We start from the raw sequence: 22,968 nt of genomic DNA on the forward strand, positions 1-22,968 counted from the left end.
GACCGTGTGAAATCTGTTTGACTTTGACGTTTGATTGGGACCGTCGTCTCGATTTTTCGGGAAAGAGAAAGAATATTTCCTTTTCTAATATTTGTTTTTGGTTTGAAAAATGAAAAATGTTTGGCTTCTATTTACAATCCTTCCTGCCATTCATTTGAAATTATTATGTCAATTATAATCAAATTTTATTTTTATTTAATTAAATTTCTTAAAAATTTATAATCAAAGGTATAGTATCCTTAGTAAACTTGTAATTTAGGTATTTCAATTACAAAATTTAATTATAACTAACGTGGTAGTGTCAGTAAATTATTATGTCATAAGTTTTTTTTTTTTTTTTTTTGAAACTTTTTGAAGAATTGGTATCAACCATTTAGGGGTGGTTTAGGATTGCATTTGAGGAGCCTAAAAATTCGTTTAACACTCAAAAAATTCGTTTGAAGAAAAAAGTAATTGTTTGATAAAAAAAAAATTAAAAGCGCTTTTAAGGGTCCAAAAAGTCTAAAAATTGTCAAAACGCAATTTTGACAAAAGCTTAAAAATAAAGCTTTTGCCAAAAACCATTTTTTGACTTAAAAACTCTAATTTTCGAACCTAATCTCAAATTAGGCTATAACCTTCTTCAGTTTAACATAAATGACATAGGTTTAATGCCCATTGTTTTTTTTTTTTTGTTGGGTGGGGGGGAGTGGGGGACTATTTTAATGCCCATTGTTGTGCATGTCAAGATGCTTCCATGTAAAAAAAAAATTAAAAAAAAAAAAGCTTTCATGTCACATTTTAGACAAATCTTACCATATAGTTTTCAAGTCTCATAATTGTCAAAATTGTTACAGGATTCCACGTAGTGGCTGAGTAAGCGAATATTGCAATAATGTCATTTGTATATTGTCATGTTGTTTGATACGGACCTCTTTGACTTTTCTTTTCTTTTTTTTCTTTTTTTGTTAATTCCATAAAAAATTTCAAACACCCTTTGAGTATTTGTTGTTTGATTCTAGCCATCAAAGAAAATGGAAAAACTTCGAGTACAAAAATTAGTGTAATTGGATAAGTGTTTAATTTATTTTTTATTTTTTTTTAATTTAAACAAATGTTTTGATGTAACATAAAATTTTTTTAAAAAAATAATAAAAATGTATTATTGAGTGGGGTTCACATTTAAGAAAATTTTTCTTTGAGGTACACCAACTTATTATGAGAAACCTCAAAAAGATGCGGTGATGAAATAGGGATGACTAAAAAGCCACCTTGAACTGGTTAGGGTGGCTGCCGGACCATCTGATCAAGACAACGATGGCTACACGGCCACAACAATAGGCCAGGGGCCTACTAAGGGTGACCACATGACCACTCTAATTTTTATTTATTTTTTTAAATAATAAGTTAGATCCTACCTCTACAAAAGTTAAAACACCTTCTTCTTTTTTCTTCAAAATATTCCTACAAAGAAGATGTGAAAAGTATTATAAAAAGTATTTTATGTTTTGAAAAGTGTTGGTATGTATTTTTGAGAAGAGTGTTTTCTTTGTATTTGAGAAAAAGTGAGAAATTCAGTCTGAAATCAGAAAACAAGAAGAGAGTATGTTAGCATGTCATCCGGAATATAGCCTTCTTTTTTCTTTTCTTTTCAGAAAAAAGATGTATGAATAATTTATAGCAAGAATTCTCTAATACCAGTGCAGAAAGAATTGAATAGGCAAATGTATTTCAGTTCAAATAGCCTCTCTGTTGCTGTAATAGATAGAATGTGTGATCACGGTACAAGAATAATGAGTGTGTAACTTATCAATAAAACAAATCTCACTAAGCTATAATTTCAGTGGGAAAATTGGACCAGAAGAATTCACATGCAAGGGAAAAAACCAAAAAGTCCAGAGAAAACTGATTCAAATAACATATTGTGCAGTGCGCTACAACATTAGCTCCATCCTCGGGCGGAACCACCGAACCAGGGTATGTGCTATGGGGGTGAACCTATAAGGCTATAAGCACATAGCATTCAAAACACGCTGAAGGCAAAACTAAAAGAAGCTACTTTCAAGTGGGGGAGCAAAACCAAAGAAAACTAAATGCATACTTTTTAAGGGGTTTTCAAAAAAATTTGGGACTCACACTTACAAGTGGGTCCGCGCCCGGCTCCATCCATGAATCTATGCTGAGTTTTATCAGAGTGAGTTGAATAAGGTCATCGAAGTTGGCAAAGGAAACCAGGGAAATGGCTTAGACCATGCAGATTAGTGTTGGTGAGCCCCTTTTCATGTTGGTGGTTGCCATGTCCCTGGCCGAAACGTCTGGCCAGATCCTGTTGGCTCTGTACACCTGAGAATAAGTTTAACATGTAGAAACATTAAAATTCATCAGGAACTTGTTGCCGGTTAATACTACTGCAGGAATCGCTTTTGCTTTCTTTTCCTCTGGCTGACCCCTCCCCCCTCTTATTTTTTCTTTTTGATACATGACATGGCTAATGAAGTTATTGTAGATAAAGAAGTAGCATTAAGTTCTATGTTGTGTAAGTTGGCTTTTGATTGACAGAACAAGGGCATTGACAACATTTCCATCTCATTGTTATCTCATGTCTCTAAGGTCTTGGACTCTTGGCTGTACCATGCATGCCTAAATGCAGAGGTGAACTTACTCTGTGACTGGTTCTGCTTTCTCTGCCGCTCTCTCTTTGGAGTTCCTGAAATTGAAATATATGATATGACATATGGGTTACAGAAGTCGAGCTCCCGTAACTTATATACTGGACATAGATAAAATAAAATAAAATTCCATTTCTAACAAATGATACGAGAGTTTGCTTTGAAACATTGTCTGTAAAATTGAGTATAATATAACAAGATGAAAATAAGGAATAAATTTTTGGCCAGACCATGTGGGAAATATAAATGTTCCAACCAAGTTAGGGTGTAAACCATTTAAGTAGAAACCATAAATCAGAAGGAAAATGAGTCAAAGAAATTGAGAAATTGCGTAAACAATGAGTCAACTCACTGCATACCATTAGATTCTATCAGGCTCAACAAGTAGCAGCTTTTTATCATTTTATCTTAGTATAGTATAAATAGAAATATGGGCACACCCACCTCACGCCATGCACTGCAGCAGGAGCTTCCTCAACTTTGTCACCTTTAAAAACAACCACCATAATGGAAACATTATGAGCACCAAAAGCATAAATTACATTCTACTTTGAAACAACAACAACAACAACAAAACAAAAAAAAAAAAAAGAGAAGATAAACAGTACAATTAAGAATCCATTTTCTGTTAGGGAAAAAAGAAGAGGTTCGAGGAACGCCAGAGAAAGGAGATAGGACTTAACGTTTTATGCCAATTACAACGATAAAATGGAATCCCAAGCTCAGATAGAAGCTTAACTTAGATATATGATTTGGAACCTAGTGATAAATAAAATCATTAAAAAAAAATCTTATAAGACAATCCTACCACTGTGGCCTAACAAAGTCCAGTCCATTTAAACATTTTTAAGGATGTTCGACTCTTTGAATCAATCTAGTTCATTGGTTTGTATGGTTTTAGGTCTTGGTCGATGCTTCATGTTTGGCTACTCTCGTATTTGCCAAAAAAGAAGAAGACAGTGACATTTGCATAAAAGACAATATGTGTTTTGACAAACCAAACGGGTATATTGTTATATAACCATATAGAAATAAAAATAAATAAATAAATAAATAAAGAATACGGAATTCAGCTCAACAATGCAGATCTGTATGGCACTGTTATCTGATCTGAACCACATGGACATAATGTGACAACTTGTAAAATTTTACATGCTATTGAGCAAATGGTACAAAACGTCACAGTACACATTTATTGGCGACTCTATCAACAAACATAACAATTGCCCAGAATCTGTCGGCTGAAGGTGTTATCTAGCATTTCCTATTTCGTACTAATAAAAAAAGCCTTCATACATGCTTCAGGGACAGTTGTAACATTATTCTGAATGTTGAACTACAAAGCACACAAATGCAATTGTGAATGACATTGCGTCCATTTTTTTTTTTGTGGGGCATGTATCTTCACTTGAGAGTCCATCATTGTGACAATCTTTCATATTTCAGAATATGTCTACAACTTTGACCAGATCACTTAATTTACAGAACATAGGAAGGAAAAAAGAAAAAAAAAAAAAAAAAAAGCAATAAAAAAAGCTTGTGAGTTGAGATTACATTGAAGCTTTGATCAATTTGACCCAGTGACATTTACAAAATCCTCGGTGGCATTAATTGAAAAATGTTCACTTTATGCAATAGTTTTGTGAAGGATTACAATACCTTCTGATGCGGCTGGAAACTGCTGAATAAAACTTTTCAAGTCTGGACCTCCAACTTTACCTGGACAGATAAAGTATAATTATCAGTTATTGATAAATATTGTAATGCAACTACCAAGAAACCCTGCTGGTAAACAGCTGACCGGTGCTGCTGGTTTTGCGTGCATTCCCTTCTTTGGCTCTCCTTTCCTCCTCTTCTTTCTTGAGAACTTTGTTAAATAAAAAGAACGTTGTTAAGGTCTCTGTACTATGCTGAAAAGTGATATAAAGAAGTTTAACTTAAAAGATCTTGATACCAATTCTGCACTAAACCCTTTGACAATATTATAGTCATTAAATTGATGTCAACTTATAGAGAAAATCAGAAACACATTAAAAAAATAAAAAATAACTGGTTCAGTCTTCATTATATATGCCTTCTATGTATATAGCACTGTCATTCACAAAGCAGACCAGTTTTAAAATTTCTACCACATTTTAATCCTATGGTATCACAATCATAAACCCAAAACAAATTCATATGAGTGTCCTCTTTAAACACACACACAAAAAATCTTTGGGTTTTAATATCTATGAAGTTATCATTTCTTCTACCATACAAAAATAGGACCAATATTCATTAATATTCAAGTGACAGTAAGAAGTAACCCATACGAGCAACATTCTGCCGAATTTGCTCACGCCTAGCTTCCAGCTCCATCATTTCCTGAAGACAACAGAAATCTCAACTAAGATGTAGCATTACTAAACAAATGTCTCTTGAAGCAAGAGCTAATTCCATAGAAACAAGTGTCTAGTACACCAAGGACATCCAAGTTACAAATTACTCATCACTATAAACTTTTTGGATGGACCAAAAATTGGGTGCAATATTCTATGGCAATGACTAAGCATTCTTATTTTCCTCCAAGGCAGAATTAGAGGAGCAGAACATTAAAAAGAAATATCAGCCAGTTTTCCACTTGCCATTAAGAAATATTTGATCAAACCAAATGTTCAATTATATTAAATTGGACAAGATTCACCGGTCAACAAATTAATCAAAATTCAGAAAACACCTAACAATGTTAAACCAAACTGTAGAAAGATGATGCGATCAATTCCTTCATAGAAAGAAAATCCTACAGCCTGGTCAATCTAAGAAACTTCTACACTATCGAATTCAAGGTTCCATGAGCCCATTCTTTTTGACTGTTGTGGCCACATAGGAGCATAAAAATAATTTTAGTGAGGGGCGAACAAGCTTAACAGCTTATGCCAAGATCATCGATTTCATCAAAAGAAATGAATGCAGTCAGTGATAATTTCAGTCAACTAGCAAACAAATTTTTAAAAAGAAAAGGTTTCATAAGCTGGAAATTCAAGCCAGGAGAGAGAGAGAGAGAGAGAGAGAGAATGTTTCTTATTGTTTTCTTTTTTCTTTTTTCTTTTTTTTTTTTTTAAAAAGGACATATAATACCAAATTATGTCCTAAGATTTCTTATTTTTCCTCATATTAGGGGTTCTCTTGTATTCTCATTGTGTACTAGGGTTACGCCCCTTTGCGCTTAATTAATTATAATGAAATTACTGATAAAAAAAAAAATGTCATGTGATCTTAAAAGACATGGCATTGCTTACGAACCAATGGGCGACGGGGTTCAATAGGAAATTTTAAGAGAAACAGTTTCTAGTTTACCTCAGGTGTTGGAGCTCTTTTGCGCTGCCCATTCAGCCAACATATCCATTCAACTGCAAAAAGCAAATCAGCAAATCATTGAGTATAGAAACAGAAGTGAGCTTTTTTTGGCACCTATTTCACAATAAAAATCTACTAGATGTCCATCTACTCAAATAGAAATTGTGAGCAGATGTTCTACCCAAACTGATCAAACCAAGACAATACCTCGATAAATAGTTAGTGATAATGTTTTAAGCAAGCAATAACCAAGAATTTGGAACTTTAACGAAGAAGTATCTTGCCTAAACTAATTACCTGGAACGGAAGTAGGCTCCTCCTCTCCTCTGAATACCACCCACCTTTTCTCTTTCACTAGCACATCAATGAATATACAGCATTAGATTTACTCATAGCAGGGTAAGTTTCATGTTATGATAATAAACGCACATGAATTATAGATACAGCCACATATATTTCATGCTAATAGCACACATCATAATATATAAGCTAGACCTCATTTCACCTCCAAAACGTATTATTTTAATACTTGCATTCTTGCAAATACAAGGAAAAGAAAACCCATGACGCATTAATTCAATACAACGACAACCCAATTGACAAATACAAAGATACAACACAACACAGTCCAATCCACAAAGAATCAATGCAAAATTCGAGCACAAACCTTGATGCAAAAGTGCAGATACATAGTGAATATAAAAACCCAAATCCTAAAACATTACAATATCAAATAAAGGTATGAGATTGAGACCCACTTACTGACACCATCAATCTCTTCCTTTCTGGTGAAGTACTTGTTCCCTGTTTTGTCCACCCCCGCCAGGGTCCGGCTCCTGAAGTACCCAGCAATCCTCGCAAATAGCTTCGACATCTCTGATTGTTAAGATTCAAATGGGACCCACTATTACTATCATCTTCCTCTTCCAAAAATGGCAATCAAACGGTGAAAATGGAGACCAAAACTCTCTCTCTCTCTCTGTGCACGATTGTGTCGTTTGCAGGGTTATAGGAACTAGAAAGACCTGGGTTTCGTTTGGTTTTTTTTTTTTTTTTTTTTGGTAAATATTGTTTGCTTAATTGGTTGTCTGAAACATGTGAAATATGAATTAAGATCTATTTCCATTGGAAAATATCCATCAGTTATATTAAATGAATATTTTTTTTACTCAAAAAGTAAAAAGATAAAAATATTAATTTAATTTAAATGAATTGAAGAGGATCAAGTTTCGTGAAAAATATAAAATTTACTTTCTAAACGTTGGTAATTTATTGAAGTGTTTTATGTTTTAAGAAGGGAAAAATGCACAGAATCTCCTTTTTTTTTTTATCTTTTTTTTTTTTTTCTATGTTACTAAGTAAGTGTGTTTGGCATGCTGAAAATTAAAATTATTTGTCTAGTTAACACACAAAATTTTTTTTATTTGTTTAAATGGAGGACTCAAAATTTCAAATTTGATCTCATATTTTAAAAAATCTTAAGAAATCTCAATCCAGTTTACACTTTCTAAAAATCACTTTCCTCCCCCTTTTATTTGAGGAATAGCTAGAAACTACAATTTGTTTTTTAAAAACTGTTTTAAAGTTTGCTTTTTAAAAAAGTGTCTTGTATTTTGGGTTTTGAAAATTAAATGGTTTACTAAATTTTTTAAGAAAATTGTATTTTTTAAAACATTTTAAAAAAAATTTAAAAGCTTTAATATTGAGGTAAAGGCAGCTCTAAAGGATAGGGTAGGGATCCTTTATTATTCCTTGCCCCAAAGGAGGGGCAAAAAATAATATCAAGAAAGTGAGAGAAGGGCTCTCCTATTCGCCCACATTTTCCTACTTAAATAAGAAAGAAGAAAGAAAAAAAGTTTTGTAGATCCAAAACGACCCCTGGAATAAGATAGAGATCTAATTCTTGTAAAAGAGAGGACATTTTTGTCCAAAAAATTGTTTACAAGAATCAATTCCACTCTAATTTGAACGGAAAAAGATCCAGTTCCTTTGGAATATTGGCATCAATGAAGGGTATAATGCCTTGAGCCTTAGACGAAGACATACAAGAAGAGGCTGAGACATGGTACAATGATGTGTTTTCAAGTTCTTGTTTGAGTTGAAACCATAATTGTGTTTTGCACGTACTTGTTAGTTTGTCTTCTATGTAAATTAGGACCTCTATAATTTATTTAAAATTGTAAATTCTCAAATTATGTAATTTATGCAATTTTTACGTATTGAAACGCTTAAAAAACCTATTAAAAAATGTGGCGTGTTAATTGAGGTAACTAAAAGGAATTTTTCTTTTAAAATGATTTTTTTTCGCAATTTTATAAAGACGTTTCATATTCATAAAATTAAAAGACAATTTTTGGCGTAAAGCCTTTTTACAACATAGAGAGCAAGAAGTTGATGAAAATATACTCAATTTTCAATAGGTGGCATTTTTCAAGCATTTCGATGCCTAAAAACCGTCAAACCTGTATAATTTGATAATCTAAAATTTTAAAAAAATTGTAGGGAATCTTAGTCCCTCATATGTTCTTCAATTTTTCAAGAACCTCCATAAATAAGAGTTGTCTTGTTTATATCTAGGAATTTGTTGTTGTAATTGATAAATTTAAAATCCATATTATATATTTTGATAAACATACCAAACCTCTAACAGGGTCCTCACAAGTCTTTTACCTATTTGGAGAAAGTAAAGATTTGAGCAATATTGGGCTCCATAAAATAAAGAAGCCATGACATAACAAGTTGATCAATAAATAAAGGTCAAACAGCAGAGACAACTACAAAATAAACCAATAGCTACCTTTTTCTTTTTTTTTCTTTTTTACAACGAGTGTGGGAACAAATCCTAATGTTGGGGAAAATAAGAATAAATAACCATAACGAACCTTTTATTGCTGTCGTGAAAATACATAAAAGTATGAAAAGTCTTCTTTTAGTAAATCTGATAAAAACTTAAACGCATACATATAAACGACATCTCAATTCTTCTTAATTCTCCTCTTTTTTCTTCTTGATTTTCTTTTCAAAGCAGTCGAATAAACAAATCCCAACAAAGTCGTCAAGAAGTTTTGATTTTGGAATGCATTCCTCTATGCACCCTTCAGCAAGATCATAAATTTCAACCTCAAGTTCTTTTCGAACACTATACAAGCACTGGAAGAAATAGTATGTAATACACTTCGCAGACCCTCGGGTTCCATAATCATGTGTTGTTGTGCAATGTTCAAATCTGGTTTCGAGGCAATAAGACAATGGCTCTTTATCATGACCATCTGAAGGTTGAGACCCATGAGGAAGGCGGATGGGACGTGAAGAGGTACAAAGAGAGGGAGGGGTAAGGTCACTTGCTTGCACTGCAAGTACTATGAGAATAATAAACTCCATCATCAACACTATAAGTTTTCCCAGACATTTCTCGGCCATTGATTGTCTCCCACTCTAAAAGCTTTCTTATTTGTAAGTTTAATACAAAAACAATTTATTGGGTTTAAACCTCTAGTCATCATCGCTATTTATTGGGATTAAACATCTAGTCGTCATCGCCATCGAATAGCTTGATTCCTTTGAAATAAAAATATTTTTAGCCTATTTATTGGTTCATGCATTAAAAAAACTTATTGTATAAGAATTGTGGCTTTTGGAAATATGATAACATTCTAAATAACTAACTTTTGATCCAAGTTATGTCTTTTGACTATGGACATAAGGTTTTACAAAAAGTTTTTACGCAATTAATATGTGATTATTGACAAGTGAAATGAACTTATAAAAGTGCAAATCTAGAAGAACATGTTGAGTATACATGTTTGAGAGCATAGAAAAGTTAAATCTCACATCATAAATGTGTCTCGGGAGTAAGTAGTTAATATAGTATATGTTGGGAATAATTCCACTCTATTAGCCCACCAGATACATCATGGGCCTCAAGACTAATACTAGCCCACCAAAAGAATAATGGGCCATATAACTCTCAACACTTTAGAGTAAGTTGAAGTAGAAGACCTAATCTTAACGTATAAATAGGCCCTTATACTAAGTATAAACCCTAGATTGAAATATTTGGTACTGTGCAGACTTTTCTCAAAATAACTAACTTAAGCATTGGAGTAAAATCAAGGACATCTCGAAAAATGTGCAAATCACTCCAATCGGAGACTGTTAGACTCAATAATGTCATAACAGTATAGTTAGCATAAACCCATATATTTATGTTTTTTGTTTGAATAGTGTCCTAACAGGTTATATTATCATTTGGTTTAAATAGTTATATATGGTATGGTAAATTATCGTTGTTCCTTTCACAGTTAATGTAGAGATTGTGTACATGCATGAATAGTGAGTCCCTTTCGTAGTTGAAGCATTAAAGAAGGTGCATAGCACACATAAATGCCACATAATGCACACAAAATGCACACAAAATGGTCCTAGAGATGACTAATAAGCTTGATAAAGCTTCTATTCGAGGGGTAGTATTACGATGTATTGATCTATTTATACGAGAGGGAGAGATTGTTAAGTATCATGTCTAAGTATAGAAAGGTTAAGTCCCACATTGAAAATGTGTTATTAAAAATAAGTAGTTGATATATCACAATGGGTCCAAATTCATATTATGGTCTCACTCAAAGACGTCCCAAGATGTCAATTTTCTTAGGAAAACAAGTGAAGATGGGCGATTACATTTTCAGAATATATTAGATAAAATGTCCCATTTAAACGTATTTTTTGTTTGGAATATATACTCTTCATTTATGTAAAAGCAATGTAAATGAAATAAAAATTATAAAATAAAGTAAATAATTCACCTCTATAACAACAGAAAACTCACAATAGAAAAGACCGAATAATTCTTACAAAGTATGAAGGGTCTATTTGAGATTGCGGTTTTAATAAGTGTAATTTTAAAAATTACGTTTTTAAAATCGCAAATGTGTTTGGTAAAACATTTTAAAAAATACTTTTTTTATCTACGTGAAATCGTGATTTTGATTTAAATTCGTATCTTTTCAAATAAACAACCCCTATAATGCTTATAGAAATCGCATATTTTTTTTTCTTATTTTAGATTAAGTATTCTATATATTATTTAATCTATAAATTATTATTATACTTATTATTCTATAGATTAAGTATTCTATAGATTATTCTTATACTATTAATATGTAATTATTGACAAATGAAGTGAACTCATATAAGTGTAAATCTAGAAAAACATGTTGAGTATACACATTTGAGAGCATAGGAAAGTTAAATCTCATATCGGAAATATGTCAGGGGAGTAAGTGGTTAATATAGTTATAAGAAATTATATCAAAAACTTAAATTTATAAGAAATTATTGATTTAATCATTTAATTAATATTTTTTAATTCTTCTTAACAATAAAACCTTACTAATTACTTTAGTTTCACCATGGTGGCCTTAGGCATACTTAACACAGCTTATTTCTATTTTATGTTTTATTTACTTTTATAAATAATGTAGATGGCGTATGGCTGGGAAATTAATCAATGGAAGATTGCACATAATTTTGCTTATGCCAATTGGAGGCTGATCTCCTAAAAATGGTCAGTTGAAAGTTTGATTCCATTGAAGCAATCGATTTATCTATTTTCTTTTTTCTATTAAAAAATGTTAGAGGTACCAAATATTTTACTAAAGAGATGGATACCAATGGTGACGGAATGAGTGGCGGTCAGTATAGGCCATACGCCCCGCCCCCCTCAATTCTTGAGAAAAAAAAAAAAAAAAGGTTAAATTTTAGTTTTTAAATATTTGCCCTTACCCATGCAAGCTAGAAAAAATAAAAATTGGCCCTCACCCACAATTCTTTTGGCCTTACTTATAAATGTTTTTAGCCTTACCCAATAAAAATTTTGGCTCCACCCACAAAATATTTTGGCCCTACTGCTTTTACTCGAAAAATCTTTTGAGTCATACCCATTAAAACCTAAAAGTTAATTACTCATTCTCAAATCTTTTAGCCTTTGCCCATTAAAAATTGTAATAACTTTATTTTTGTCCATAACCCAATAAGCTCGTTACCCATTTGAGATTTGGCTCTATCCACTAAATTTTATATTTCTTGAACATTTTGTTGTACATCTCGTTACTATTCTAACCCCAAACAAGCACAAGTCCACAATTAAGATTTGATTTTCCTATATTGATTTAATAATCCAAACGAAAAATAAATGAAAAAAATGCAATTTGCAACACAAAAGTGGTGCAAAGTAATTTGTTTTTTTATCTTAAACGCAGCTTAAGCTCACTCTGTTTTTGACTCGGGGTTGTTGCTCATTTTTTGTGTGATTTTCAATCTTGGTCTTTTTTTTTTTTTTTGTCTTTCTTTCTTATAGTTTATACCCTATTATGTACCTAACCACTTTAGAGATTTCTTTAAGTTATTGAATCACCACTTTAGATGATAAAAAAATAATAATAAATAAATAAATTTATGCCTTGACTTTTTTATTTTTTTTACTAAGCTTATTCCTTGTCCTCTTCCTACAACACTTTCTAATTTCGTCTCTGGATACTAAGATGAAGTAGAACTTATTCATTTATCTTTGGGTAATGATATACTGTGTGGGTGTTCATCAACAGTAATGCACGCCAAGTGTAATTTTTCTTTTTTTATTATTTTAATTTAAAAATAAAAAAAATTTATGCCCGACGTGCAGTATATCATTACCCTTCTATCTTTATACCGAATCTCGAGTAAAAAAATTAGTGCCTGTGCAAAGTAAAATCAGTTTTTGCGTAGTTTTTGCCCACATACGTTCCTCTTTCCTTGATTGTTCTCCCTCGATTTTCTCGGGAATCAAACAGTCCCAGTGATTGACCGGACCGTACACACACAGAATGGTGGTTTACCTTGCCGGAGAACATAGAACCAGTCCTCCAAAATCTCCTTCAGGTAAGTCCCTTCAAATTTCCTTCACAAAGCCACACACTTCAAAAACCTAAAATCTTCAAAGCTCAAAAATTAATCTTCTAAAAACCCCTATCTAAATTGCTAAAACCTTCCCATCCCATTGGTTTTGCAGTGACCGAAACCACACCTACTAAATCAAACTCTTTACTAATATAACCCATCAAAAACTGTTGCTTTCTTTGATATAACTATGTGGGTCTCTGCAAAATCTTCAATTTCTAACATTTCTTTGCTTTCTTTTCGTTCACACCAAAACCCATTTCTCAGTTTGCCCCATATCTCACTCCCACATAGTCATTCTCAATCTTCGCAAAAGACCCAAGTTTATTGTGGTATCCGTGAACTACGAGAGCGGATTGATACTATAAAAAATACCCAGAAAATCACGGAAGCCATGAAGCTCGTCTCGGCTGCAAGGATCCGACGAGCTCAAGAGGCGGTCATCAATGGCCGGCCCTTCTCGGAGGCCCTTGTAGAAATGTTATATAATATCAATGAGCAGCTTCAAGTAGAGGATATAGATGTTCCTTTAACAAATGTTAGGCCTGTGAAAAAAGTTGCCATTGTGGTTATAACAGGCGACCGCGGTCTCTGTGGCGGTTTCAACAATTTAATTATCAAAAAGGCCGAGACCCGGATGGCCGAATTGAAGAATCTTGGATTGGATTTCACTGTGATCAGTGTTGGCAAGAAGGGTAATTCCTATTTTAGGCGGAGGGATGATGCATTGGTGGACAGGTTTATTGAAGGGGGGACTTTCCCTACCACAAAAGATGCTCAGGCCATTGCCGATGATGTCTTTTCGCTATTTGTTACCGAAGAGGTTGATAAGGTGGAGCTTGTGTATGCTAAGTTTGTGTCGTTGATTAAGAGTGATCCAGTGATTCATACATTGCTTCCATTGTCACCAAGAGGAGTTGTTTCTGATGTGAATGGGAAGTGTGTTGATGCCATGGAGGATGAGTTCTTTAGGTTGACGACGAAGGAGGGGAAGTTGGTTGTGGAGAGGGATAGTGTGAGGACAAAGAGGGAGGCCCTCTCACCACTTTTGCAATTTGAGCAGGATCCAGTTCAGATTCTTGATGCCATGATGCCTCTTTATTTGAATAGTCAGATTTTGAGGGCATTGCAGGAATCGCTGGCGAGTGAGCTTGCAGCAAGGATGAATGCAATGAGTAATGCTTCAGATAATGCAGTGGAGTTGAAGAAGACTCTTTCAATGGCTTATAATCGGGCGAGGCAGGCCAAAATTACTGGTGAGTTATTGGAGATTGTTGCTGGGGCTGAGGCACTAAGACAGCTTGATTGATTGACATTCCTCCTATCTTGTATCCAATATTCTTTTTGGTGAGAGTTTTGTGACTTACAAAAATCATCACTTTGATAGACATTTCTCGTGGAATGATATCACGAGTTGTTCTAAACTTTAAGATCTAGAATGGGGAATCAAGCCAAAAAGATGTTGCATTTTTGTTCTACATCATGGTGCCTTCTGTTTATTGTATCACCTCATTCTTTTTCTGCTGATTGATTGATATATGCATTTGTCAAATAAACAGCATAAATCTATTATGGAGTTCAAAATAGTTTTTCTTTTCCTTCTTCTTAAATCCCAAAAATGGAAAATTTAGAACAATGACAAGGGAAATTCTTAATGGGGCTTACACTCTTAGAGTATGGGAAGCTTTAATTCATTTAGAAGACTTGTTAGGGCAATCATTTGGTGAAATAGGCTATCTGATTCTCCAGAAAGATAAATCCTTTTTGCCAGATTGTTGAGTATCTGAATAATCAAATTTACTCACCTTCTATGGTGAATAGTCCTATCTATGTCTCATGTTTACCTTTTTGGTATCGGCCTGCAAAATGAACATCACAGATTTACTTGCGCTATAAAGATCTGAAGTTTGAACCCTAACTTCACACAGTTTATTTCCTATTTCAATTGAGAGTTTTGAACTTATATAAGAGAAAAATATTAAAATATTAGTTAAATAATTAAATTCACTATTACTTAACAAGTTAAACTTTTAGAGGATGATTGGTGATTTAACAATATTCAACTTCAATAATATATTTTACAATAGCAAAAGAAAATGTTTACAGAGAAGGTTTTTAATCAGACCTAAAAACTCACTTCGAAGCTTTAACCATTAAGAAGTAGAGACTGACAAATGTAAATGTGGGGCTTTATCCTTTTTTTTTTTTCAAAAGATTTATAAAATCCAATGCATTAAGAAAAGAGGCAGGGGACAGGGCCATCTATCTTGACTATGGACCATGGAGGGCAGAGGAGATATGCCATAAGGATGAAATCCATGCGTTGTTGGAGGCCTATTGGCCGACCTTCTGCGCCCGGCATTCTTAGTGCTCAACAATTTTTTATATGCAAAATGTACGGAATGATTAGTTGGGTATATATATATATATATATATAAATGGATGATTAGTTGGGTATATATATATATATATATATGTATAAATGGATGACCACTTCATCTACTTTGAGAGTGACCGAATCACCATGTATAGCCCCGTCTAGAGGTTTGGCCATTGTAAACTATTGTGGTGGTTCGACCATTTCAAATTAGCCAAAGGATGGCCGACCACATTCAATAGCCGTGGTGGTGAGAGATTGATAATGGTAATGCTACAATAAAGATGGGGGATGAGTGGAAAAGTGAAAGTTTTATGTTCTTAATATGTACGGTATGATAAAATCTGTGTCGTTCATTTAAAATAAATTATTTAGATTAGTACTTCTGCAATACCGCGCCCAATTTCAATCCTTTGCAAATTTTGCTTGCTTTATCTCAATATCTAGGTGATTGAGATCTAATACAACACTGTAATAAGACAATCTCATGTATGTGAGAATTGAGACGGGTTCAATTTGTTTAGATGAGTCATGAGTGTTCGAAAAGCCCGAACAAGTGAGCTCAAGCACTTACCGAGATAGGTGGAATGGAATGGCCGCCCATGTTCCTGCATAAATTGCCCTATTATAATGCAAAAAGGCATACTATCGCACTCGATCGGATCCAAATCGAGGATTCTGTTTCATATTACAACAGTGTGGGTGATTGAGAAGGTACAAATTACAGTGGAAAAAAGGTGGTGTTCTTCAAACCCACTATCAACGAAGGGAAATAATGGGTGGCATGAGTTCCCCCATAAGGGCAACTGTGCTGCGGAATGACAGCCATATAATATGAAGACACACCACTGCAATGGCCGCCTCTCTAAAGCGGTTCACTGTTGAAAGATTCAGCCTCAGTGACATGAATCTAGCCTGTCTCATCAATGGCCATTGACAGGAACAAAAGGTTCTCTTTTCAAGAACAAATCTAGTCCAGAAAAAACTCAATAAAAAAAAAAATATATTGAATCAAAGAGATCTCTTTCTGATTCTGAGTCATCAGCTACCAGTTGTTCACACTAACAATGTCAATGTGTGCTTGAAAACAAACTTATAACTTCAAAGCTATCTTGTTTTTTCCTTTCATGGGTGCCTATGTTTATTTTATTTGCTTCTTTTGTTTCATTGTCGTTGATTCTGTTTCTCATCACTTGTATAATGCTGAGTCAAAAAGCTAAAAGATTAGAATAAGAAAAGGCAAGCTGTTCTACTAGTTCAGACTTTAGCCCCACTAATAGCGGATGATTGAGATTTCGGTGCAATGCTTATGGGTGATTGCATCGGCTGCAGTACATTTTACCTTAACCTTTCATTTCAAATGAACATCCTATATTATTATGACAGCAAATAAAGAGAAAGACTAAGAAGTAATTATTGGTGGCGGCCCCACATATAAGGGGGTTGGTTTAGAGGCGACTAAATGTCTATTTGGGTTTACGTTCGAATGACCTAAAAGTGCGTTTAACACAAAAAAAGTCAGTTTGAATAAAAAAATACTTGTTTGGTAAAAATAATTGAAAGCGTTTTTAAGGGTCCAAAAAGTCAAAAAAAAACTTTGGTAAAGGCTTAAAAATGAAGTTTTTGCCAAAAAAAACGTTTTTTGATTTAAAAGCTCTATTTCTCAAACGTAATCTCAAACATATTTTAAAGTCTAAACCAACTCTTTGGCTACGGGGTATTCGAATCATTTGACCACCTACAAATTAGGGTTGTCAATTTCAATACGAACCACAAATTCGATAAGAGCCCAAAACAAAATTAGTGTGTTGTGCACGAAATTAAAATACAGGATCCCAAATAAGCAAAAAAGAACATAATAGAAAAATAGATCAATCACACACAACACTAAGATGTAAGTGGTTCGATTTAACAAGCTTACATCCACTGGCAGAGACGACATGGAGGAAATTCACTAACAAAAGATGGAGTACAGAGAAGTAGGAAGAAAACCACTCAAAACCCAAAGCCCTAATACATTCAGATCTCACTCTTACACAAGAGAAAAATACAAAAGAGAAAAAAAAAAATGATGAAAAAACTCTCTTATTCTAAGTGTCATAAACCACAACAAAATAAGAAAACCCTAATGAGATGTGCGGCTACTAAGTTTCTCTCCCCACTGTGGCTATGCAGCATGATCTTCTTTTATTGGTCACAAAGTAGGTTTCAACCTAGGCCAAGAAGGATTAGAAATCCAGTAAAACGAGAAAAACCAAACCATAGGAGTAGAGCACTATAAGTCGGCAAGAACTCCAAAAACTAAAAGGAATTAGACATATAGCTGGCCCACGATGACTTGAGGAAAAATAAGTCATATCACAACATAGTGTGTTACGGTTATAGGGTTTAACTCGTTCAATTAAATGAATTATATTAGGGTTGATATATTTAATTTTATAGACGTGCATCAACATTTAGAGTTAAAGATTTTTGACAAGACTCGCAAATCCAATGCAAAATTTCAAATTATAGTTACGGAGTCTAATCCTATTTAATTAAAGTTTTATACGCATGTCTCATTACAATTTAAACTCGACGTGCGAACACAAATTATCAACCTTACTCCTAGTTGGTCATTGAGAGTAACCAGACCACCTTTTCTAACCGAAAGAGTGACGGAATAATCCAAAAGAGGTGATTCAGCCGCAAACCGACTGCCACCGCTTAGCACCCTTCAGCCACTCCTTTTATTAATCTATTTTTTTTAACTTACTATCAACTTTGGCACGTGGTGTGCATAAGAACATGTGTGTGTCGGCCAAACGAGTGGGGTCAGAAGCCCAGGAAGCACCATGACCCCACTGCATGCCCCGCAGCCGCCTCTCTCGTAAGAGCCTTATCAGCCGGAAAATATTTTATTAGATTCTCATGCTTAATTATTTTTTTAAGTAATCAAAGAGGAAAGAAAAAAAGAGGGTGAATTAGTGGAAGCAGCAAAAAAAAATGTGATTGGTTTTGTCGTGCCAACCTTAAATTTGCTCTGTTTTTTTCTCTGCATTTTGTAAATTATAGCCCAATACGATGAATGGCGGCTGCTCTGATTACTGCACGTGGGTCACACAAGAACTGCCAAGAAAGAATTCCTTTTCAATCAGCAGCTTTTGTCTTAAAGTTAATCATTTTTACATTCAACAGAGGAATTTTGTCATCACTGAGATCATGCCCTACAAACCCATTAAACTTTTCCCATTAAGATATTAAAAATTCATTTTTATTTCATCTAAGGACATGATTGGAATTATATTTGAAGAGTCTAAAAGTGCTTTTAATACTCAAAAAACCCGTTTAAAGAAAAAAGTATTCATTTGGTAAAAAAATTCAAAACGCTTTTAATGGTCTAAAAAGCTTAAAAATAGCTAAAAAAACATTTTTGGCAAATGCTTAAAAATGAAGTTTTTGTCCAAAAATTCTTTTTTACTTAAAAACTCTATTTCTCAAACGCAATTCCAAACAGGCTCTTAGTACACTACATAGATATGCTTTCTTTTCTCTTTCTTTTTTTAAATTATCTGTTTTGGTAAAAACATGGTGACACTCAATGTGCTTTCTACATAGATATCTTTTCTATCCTATCCTGTCCCAAATTCATCTAGGGAGATATTTTAACTATACATAGATGTTTTACAATTCAATGTAGAAGTAAGAAAATCAATACCTAAGTTTTGTGATTTCAGTAAATTCTTTAGCGATTTAATGAGTTTGTCATTATCATCAAATCAAATCAGTCGTTGGGTTCAATTCTACGAAAATTATGTTAATTTTTTTTTTTTACTTACTGAGTTCGTATAAAAGTATAATTATGCCATTGTCCATAAAAATAAAAAAATATTAGAGAGGGTGGTTTGCAACCACCACATCTAAAAGAGGGGTTGAAGTCGCCCCGGAAAAAGTGGTGGCTGGTGGAGGAGGGCGACACTCTTGATTTTTTATTTCTTTTTTGGAAAATGACATCATTGTAATTTTATATGGAGTCAATTAAAAAAAAAAAATTCCATGTAATTGGATAGAAAATGATTTGATATTAGATGATAAAAACAGAAACTTATAGAATGATTTAATAAAGTCTCAAAAGTCAGGGTTTGATTGAATAATTTTTCCTAAAAATAATGCTGGGCTACATGAAAACTTTTCCAAAAAAAAGAAGAAAAAGAAGCCATAATTTACCCAATGTAATTAATCAAATAATTAATAAGAAGTGCCACGTAAATAATTACTCTATGACGTAGCAATGAAAATCATTATTAGATGAAATAACAAATAAAAATACATGTTACATCTAATGACAATTTTTACTGTTACGTTAAAAAGTAAAAAATGTGAAATATGTGTAACATTTCTGATAATAAAAATATGGAAAATTTTAAGTGTTCTTTTAGTGTTCTCCTGGTGTCCTCCTAACTGTGATGTAACTTTTACAATCACCAATAGATTAAAAGTCAATAATGATAATTTTAAATTCAACGGTAATTTTAAAAGCCACATCACAGTTAGAAGGACACCAAGAGAACATTAGAAGAACACTTAGTATTTTCTTACAAATATATAATTTAGAGTACAATGTTTGCTGAAATTTCAAATTCATGCTCCTGGCAACCAAATCTGTGTAGCAGTCACAAGTAGGCTTTAAAATAAATACAAGGGAAAAGAAAATGGAAAGCAAATCTCAGAAGCAAAAGAAAATGGAAAGCAAATCTAAGGAAGCAAATATTATTATTATTTTATCAAAACAGCCCACGTTTGGAGGTGATTATAAAATGGGATACGGACGATTAAAACTCCCATATTATCTTTCTCAAATCTCCTGATAGAAAAGTCACCCGAGTTGTTTCACATCTTTTATGTCCTTTTTCTGCCATTTGATTTTCTTCTTCTCCTTCTCCTTCGTTTTTTTCTGTTGATTTCTCATCATCTGAAGAGATAGATAAAGGACTCAACATTTAGATTCTTCTAATCAAACAAAATTTCAAAGGGGAGAGAGTGAAAAAAGTATCATAATCACTGCCCTTTCTAGATTCCAAAAGTTAGGCTTACCAAAGGGACCAAATGTGAAATACATGAAGTTGAAGACCCACCAAGTTGGAGATCTCTAAAGAGACAAAAAGGCTGGGCTGTCTTGTTCTTTTTCAAGCCCTGTGTGCTGCACTTCATTTTCTGTGGGTATATTGGCTCTCCATAAAATCGCCCATCAAACGCATTGAGGTAAAGATACCACGAATATGACTATAGAAAAAGAAACATCCTAGAAAATGAGGAGAAAGCGAGAACACATAAGCAACTAGGAAGGAGGAAAATAGACGTGCAATTGATTGTCTTCCTTGAACTAACTTTCCTTTCCCATGTTGCAGATGTCCCTTTAGAATCTGGGAAAGGTTGTGACTTGTGGAGATTCTCAATCCAAGGAAAGGTAGATTCGAATTGCTTTTTGGTTTTTGCAGCTTACCCATTAGAGTAATCTTTGAATCTGTCTCCCTGGTTTTGTTTATGTGAAACAATTTTGTGGAAATGGAGGAGACCCATATGTAAATCAAGCAACTTTGAGATGATTGATTTTGATTTTGATTTTGATTTTGATTTTGATTTTTGGGTTTATAGGCAAATCAATCATCAATGGAGAATAGATATGGTTTAGTCAGGCAGAGCAGTGGTTTGTGGAGATGCTTGAGAGATGGAGACTTTGAGGAAGAAGATGTTTGGGCTGTTCTCAGAGACAGAGCAGAAGGGAATTCAACTTCCTCCATGGCTGACAAATCCAAGGAATCCTCTGTTTCTGTTCCTAGGCCATTCCCAAGTGCTACAAGAATGATTCCAAGAGCTACTACAAGTAGCAGTAGTTGCAGTGACAGTTCCTCTCATGAACCCAAAATTGTTCAGCAATCAGCACCTGTCAACATTCAAAACTGGTCACAGATTTCTGGACAGAAATCAAAGATGGCCTCCAAGAATTCTTCATGGCTTGATCGTGATGATGATGATGATTATGATGATGGGGGGCATGTGGGTGAGGACAGTGATGAAGATGACAACAATTACAAGTTACCCCCACATGAAGTGGTTGCTAGAAGGCTTGCAAGAAGTCAGATATCCTCTTTCTCTGTTTTTGAAGGTGTTGGAAGAACCCTCAAAGGGAGGGATCTTAGCAAAGTCAGGAATGCTGTTCTAACAAAAACTGGTTTTCTTGAATCACCCTGAAGAAAGGGGGGATCTCCATGGCCATGCATTCATCATGCTATATTTATATTTCCAATTTCTGTGATTTTAAAAGCATACAGGCTTGTGGTGGTTCCTTTAGTCTTAGACTCTTAGGTTGTCTTCTGCTTTGTGTTTAGGGTATGAAAAATTTATTCTAATGTGAAAAGGCAATTGATCCTTCCCCATTCCCATGGCACCTTTGCCCAAAAAGTGTGTGTGTGTTTTTTTTTTTTGTGAAGAGAAAATTTAGATAGGATTTGGTTAGGGAATGTGCAAATGTTACTTCAAGATCCGTTACGTGTCAAAGACCAACATTTTAGATCCGTGCAATAAGGCGGTTAATTGCATGTGTAATGGGCTGCCTCGTATGACCTAACTTGCTCATTATTTGTTTGAATTACTCGAACGCTTATCTAACCAGGATTATATAGTCTAACAATTGAAAATCAAGTTATTGGCATCGTAATCCGATTCATTCGAGGTTAAACCCCTCCCTCTTTTGAGTTTAACTTTTGATTCATGTTGTATTAGTGATGGTGGTAGTTAGATGGGTTTGGCAGATTTTTAGACCCATCAAAATCGTGGTAGTTTAGGTTTGGGATTTCTTAAAAAGGTTTTAGGATGGGATTGCGTTTAAATTTTAAAACTTGATAGGCTTTTGGATAGACTGTGTTTGGTAAATAAATTGTAAAAATTATCTTATTTGAGAAAAAAATATTTACGGTTTAAAAATGTGAAAATATTTACGAGATTACGTTTTTAAAACACATTATCTTAAAAGTTGAATCACAACTTTACTACTTTCCCAAATACTTACGTATTTTTTAAAATTAATTTGTCTAATAACTAAAATTTTGAATTAGGATCCTCCTAAGTTCATTTGAAGTTTTGAACTGGAGAATATCTAGTTAGTTATAGTGGATGGGTATTTTTATCCCTAAAAAAGTAAAAAGACAAAAATACTCCTAAAATATAAAATATAGTGGATATTCAATTCTGTTCTCTACGTTTTTTTTTTTTTACTGCACGTGTATAAGTTAATTACTAACTATTCCTAATACTAATAATATTTACAATATTTTAGTTTTTTTATTTTTTTATTTTTATATATAATCTTTATCTCTATCTCTATCTCTCTATTATCTTATATATAAAATACTCTGAACATTATTGTTTTTTTTTTTGGGGGGGGGAATAAAGTATTTAAGCATTATTAACTGGGATGTTAGAGCATCTCCAGCAAAATATGCAAATGATTTTCTATAATAGCTAAAATTTGACTATTGTGAGTTATTTTTTGTGTCCAGCATAGTAACTACTTTAACTTTTTTATTATTTATTTATTTATTTATTTTTAGTGAGATCAGTAAGAACATTTCTAGCATGAGTAGCCAAAATAGCTATTGAAAAAGTATAAATTTATACTTTAACTACTTATTTTTT

General features: G+C 33.4%; 3 protein-coding genes across 7 annotated transcripts; 2 read left to right on the forward strand and 1 right to left on the reverse strand.

The window, feature by feature from the left end:
- Window positions 1-1,684: 1,684 nt before the first annotated feature.
- On the reverse strand, window positions 1,685-7,025 carry LOC132174949 (uncharacterized). Of its 3 annotated transcripts, none has more exons than XR_009439381.1 (10): window positions 6,747-7,025; window positions 6,282-6,338; window positions 5,985-6,037; window positions 4,961-5,012; window positions 4,450-4,515; window positions 4,308-4,367; window positions 3,093-3,135; window positions 2,642-2,686; window positions 2,122-2,322; window positions 1,685-1,985 (listed from the first exon to the last, which is right to left on the reverse strand). XR_009439381.1 is itself a non-coding variant. In XM_059586714.1 (9 exons), exons 1-9 carry the CDS (start codon window positions 6,856-6,858, stop codon window positions 2,259-2,261), a joined length of 552 nt encoding a protein of 183 aa, XP_059442697.1. In that variant the 5' UTR covers window positions 6,859-7,025; the 3' UTR covers window positions 1,685-2,258. The 3 variants fall into 3 exon arrangements, 1 of the variants encoding a protein (XP_059442697.1); XR_009439380.1 differs by having other exon boundaries at window positions 2,116-2,322; XM_059586714.1 differs by having other exon boundaries at window positions 1,685-2,322.
- A 5,686-nt stretch (window positions 7,026-12,711) lies between these two features.
- LOC132175038 (ATP synthase gamma chain 1, chloroplastic-like) lies at window positions 12,712-14,395 on the forward strand. Of its 3 annotated transcripts, none has more exons than XM_059586840.1 (2): window positions 12,712-12,899; window positions 13,185-14,395. In XM_059586840.1, exon 2 carries the CDS (start codon window positions 13,312-13,314, stop codon window positions 14,224-14,226), a length of 915 nt encoding a protein of 304 aa, XP_059442823.1. In that variant the 5' UTR covers window positions 12,712-12,899; window positions 13,185-13,311; the 3' UTR covers window positions 14,227-14,395. The 3 variants fall into 3 exon arrangements, with proteins under 3 accessions (XP_059442823.1, XP_059442824.1, XP_059442822.1); XM_059586841.1 differs by having other exon boundaries at window positions 13,496-14,395; XM_059586839.1 differs by having other exon boundaries at window positions 12,712-14,395.
- A 6,147-nt stretch (window positions 14,396-20,542) lies between these two features.
- Window positions 20,543-21,714, forward strand: LOC132175560 (protein S40-7-like). The gene is made up of 2 exons (XM_059587534.1): window positions 20,543-20,740; window positions 20,929-21,714. The coding sequence occupies exon 2, from the start codon at window positions 20,944-20,946 to the stop codon at window positions 21,523-21,525; it is 582 nt and encodes a 193-aa protein (XP_059443517.1). The 5' UTR covers window positions 20,543-20,740; window positions 20,929-20,943; the 3' UTR covers window positions 21,526-21,714.
- Window positions 21,715-22,968: the final 1,254 nt, after the last annotated feature.

The sequence above is a fragment of the Corylus avellana genome, chromosome ca3, assembly GCF_901000735.1.
Source record: "Corylus avellana chromosome ca3, CavTom2PMs-1.0".
Taxonomy (NCBI): domain Eukaryota; kingdom Viridiplantae; phylum Streptophyta; class Magnoliopsida; order Fagales; family Betulaceae; genus Corylus; species Corylus avellana.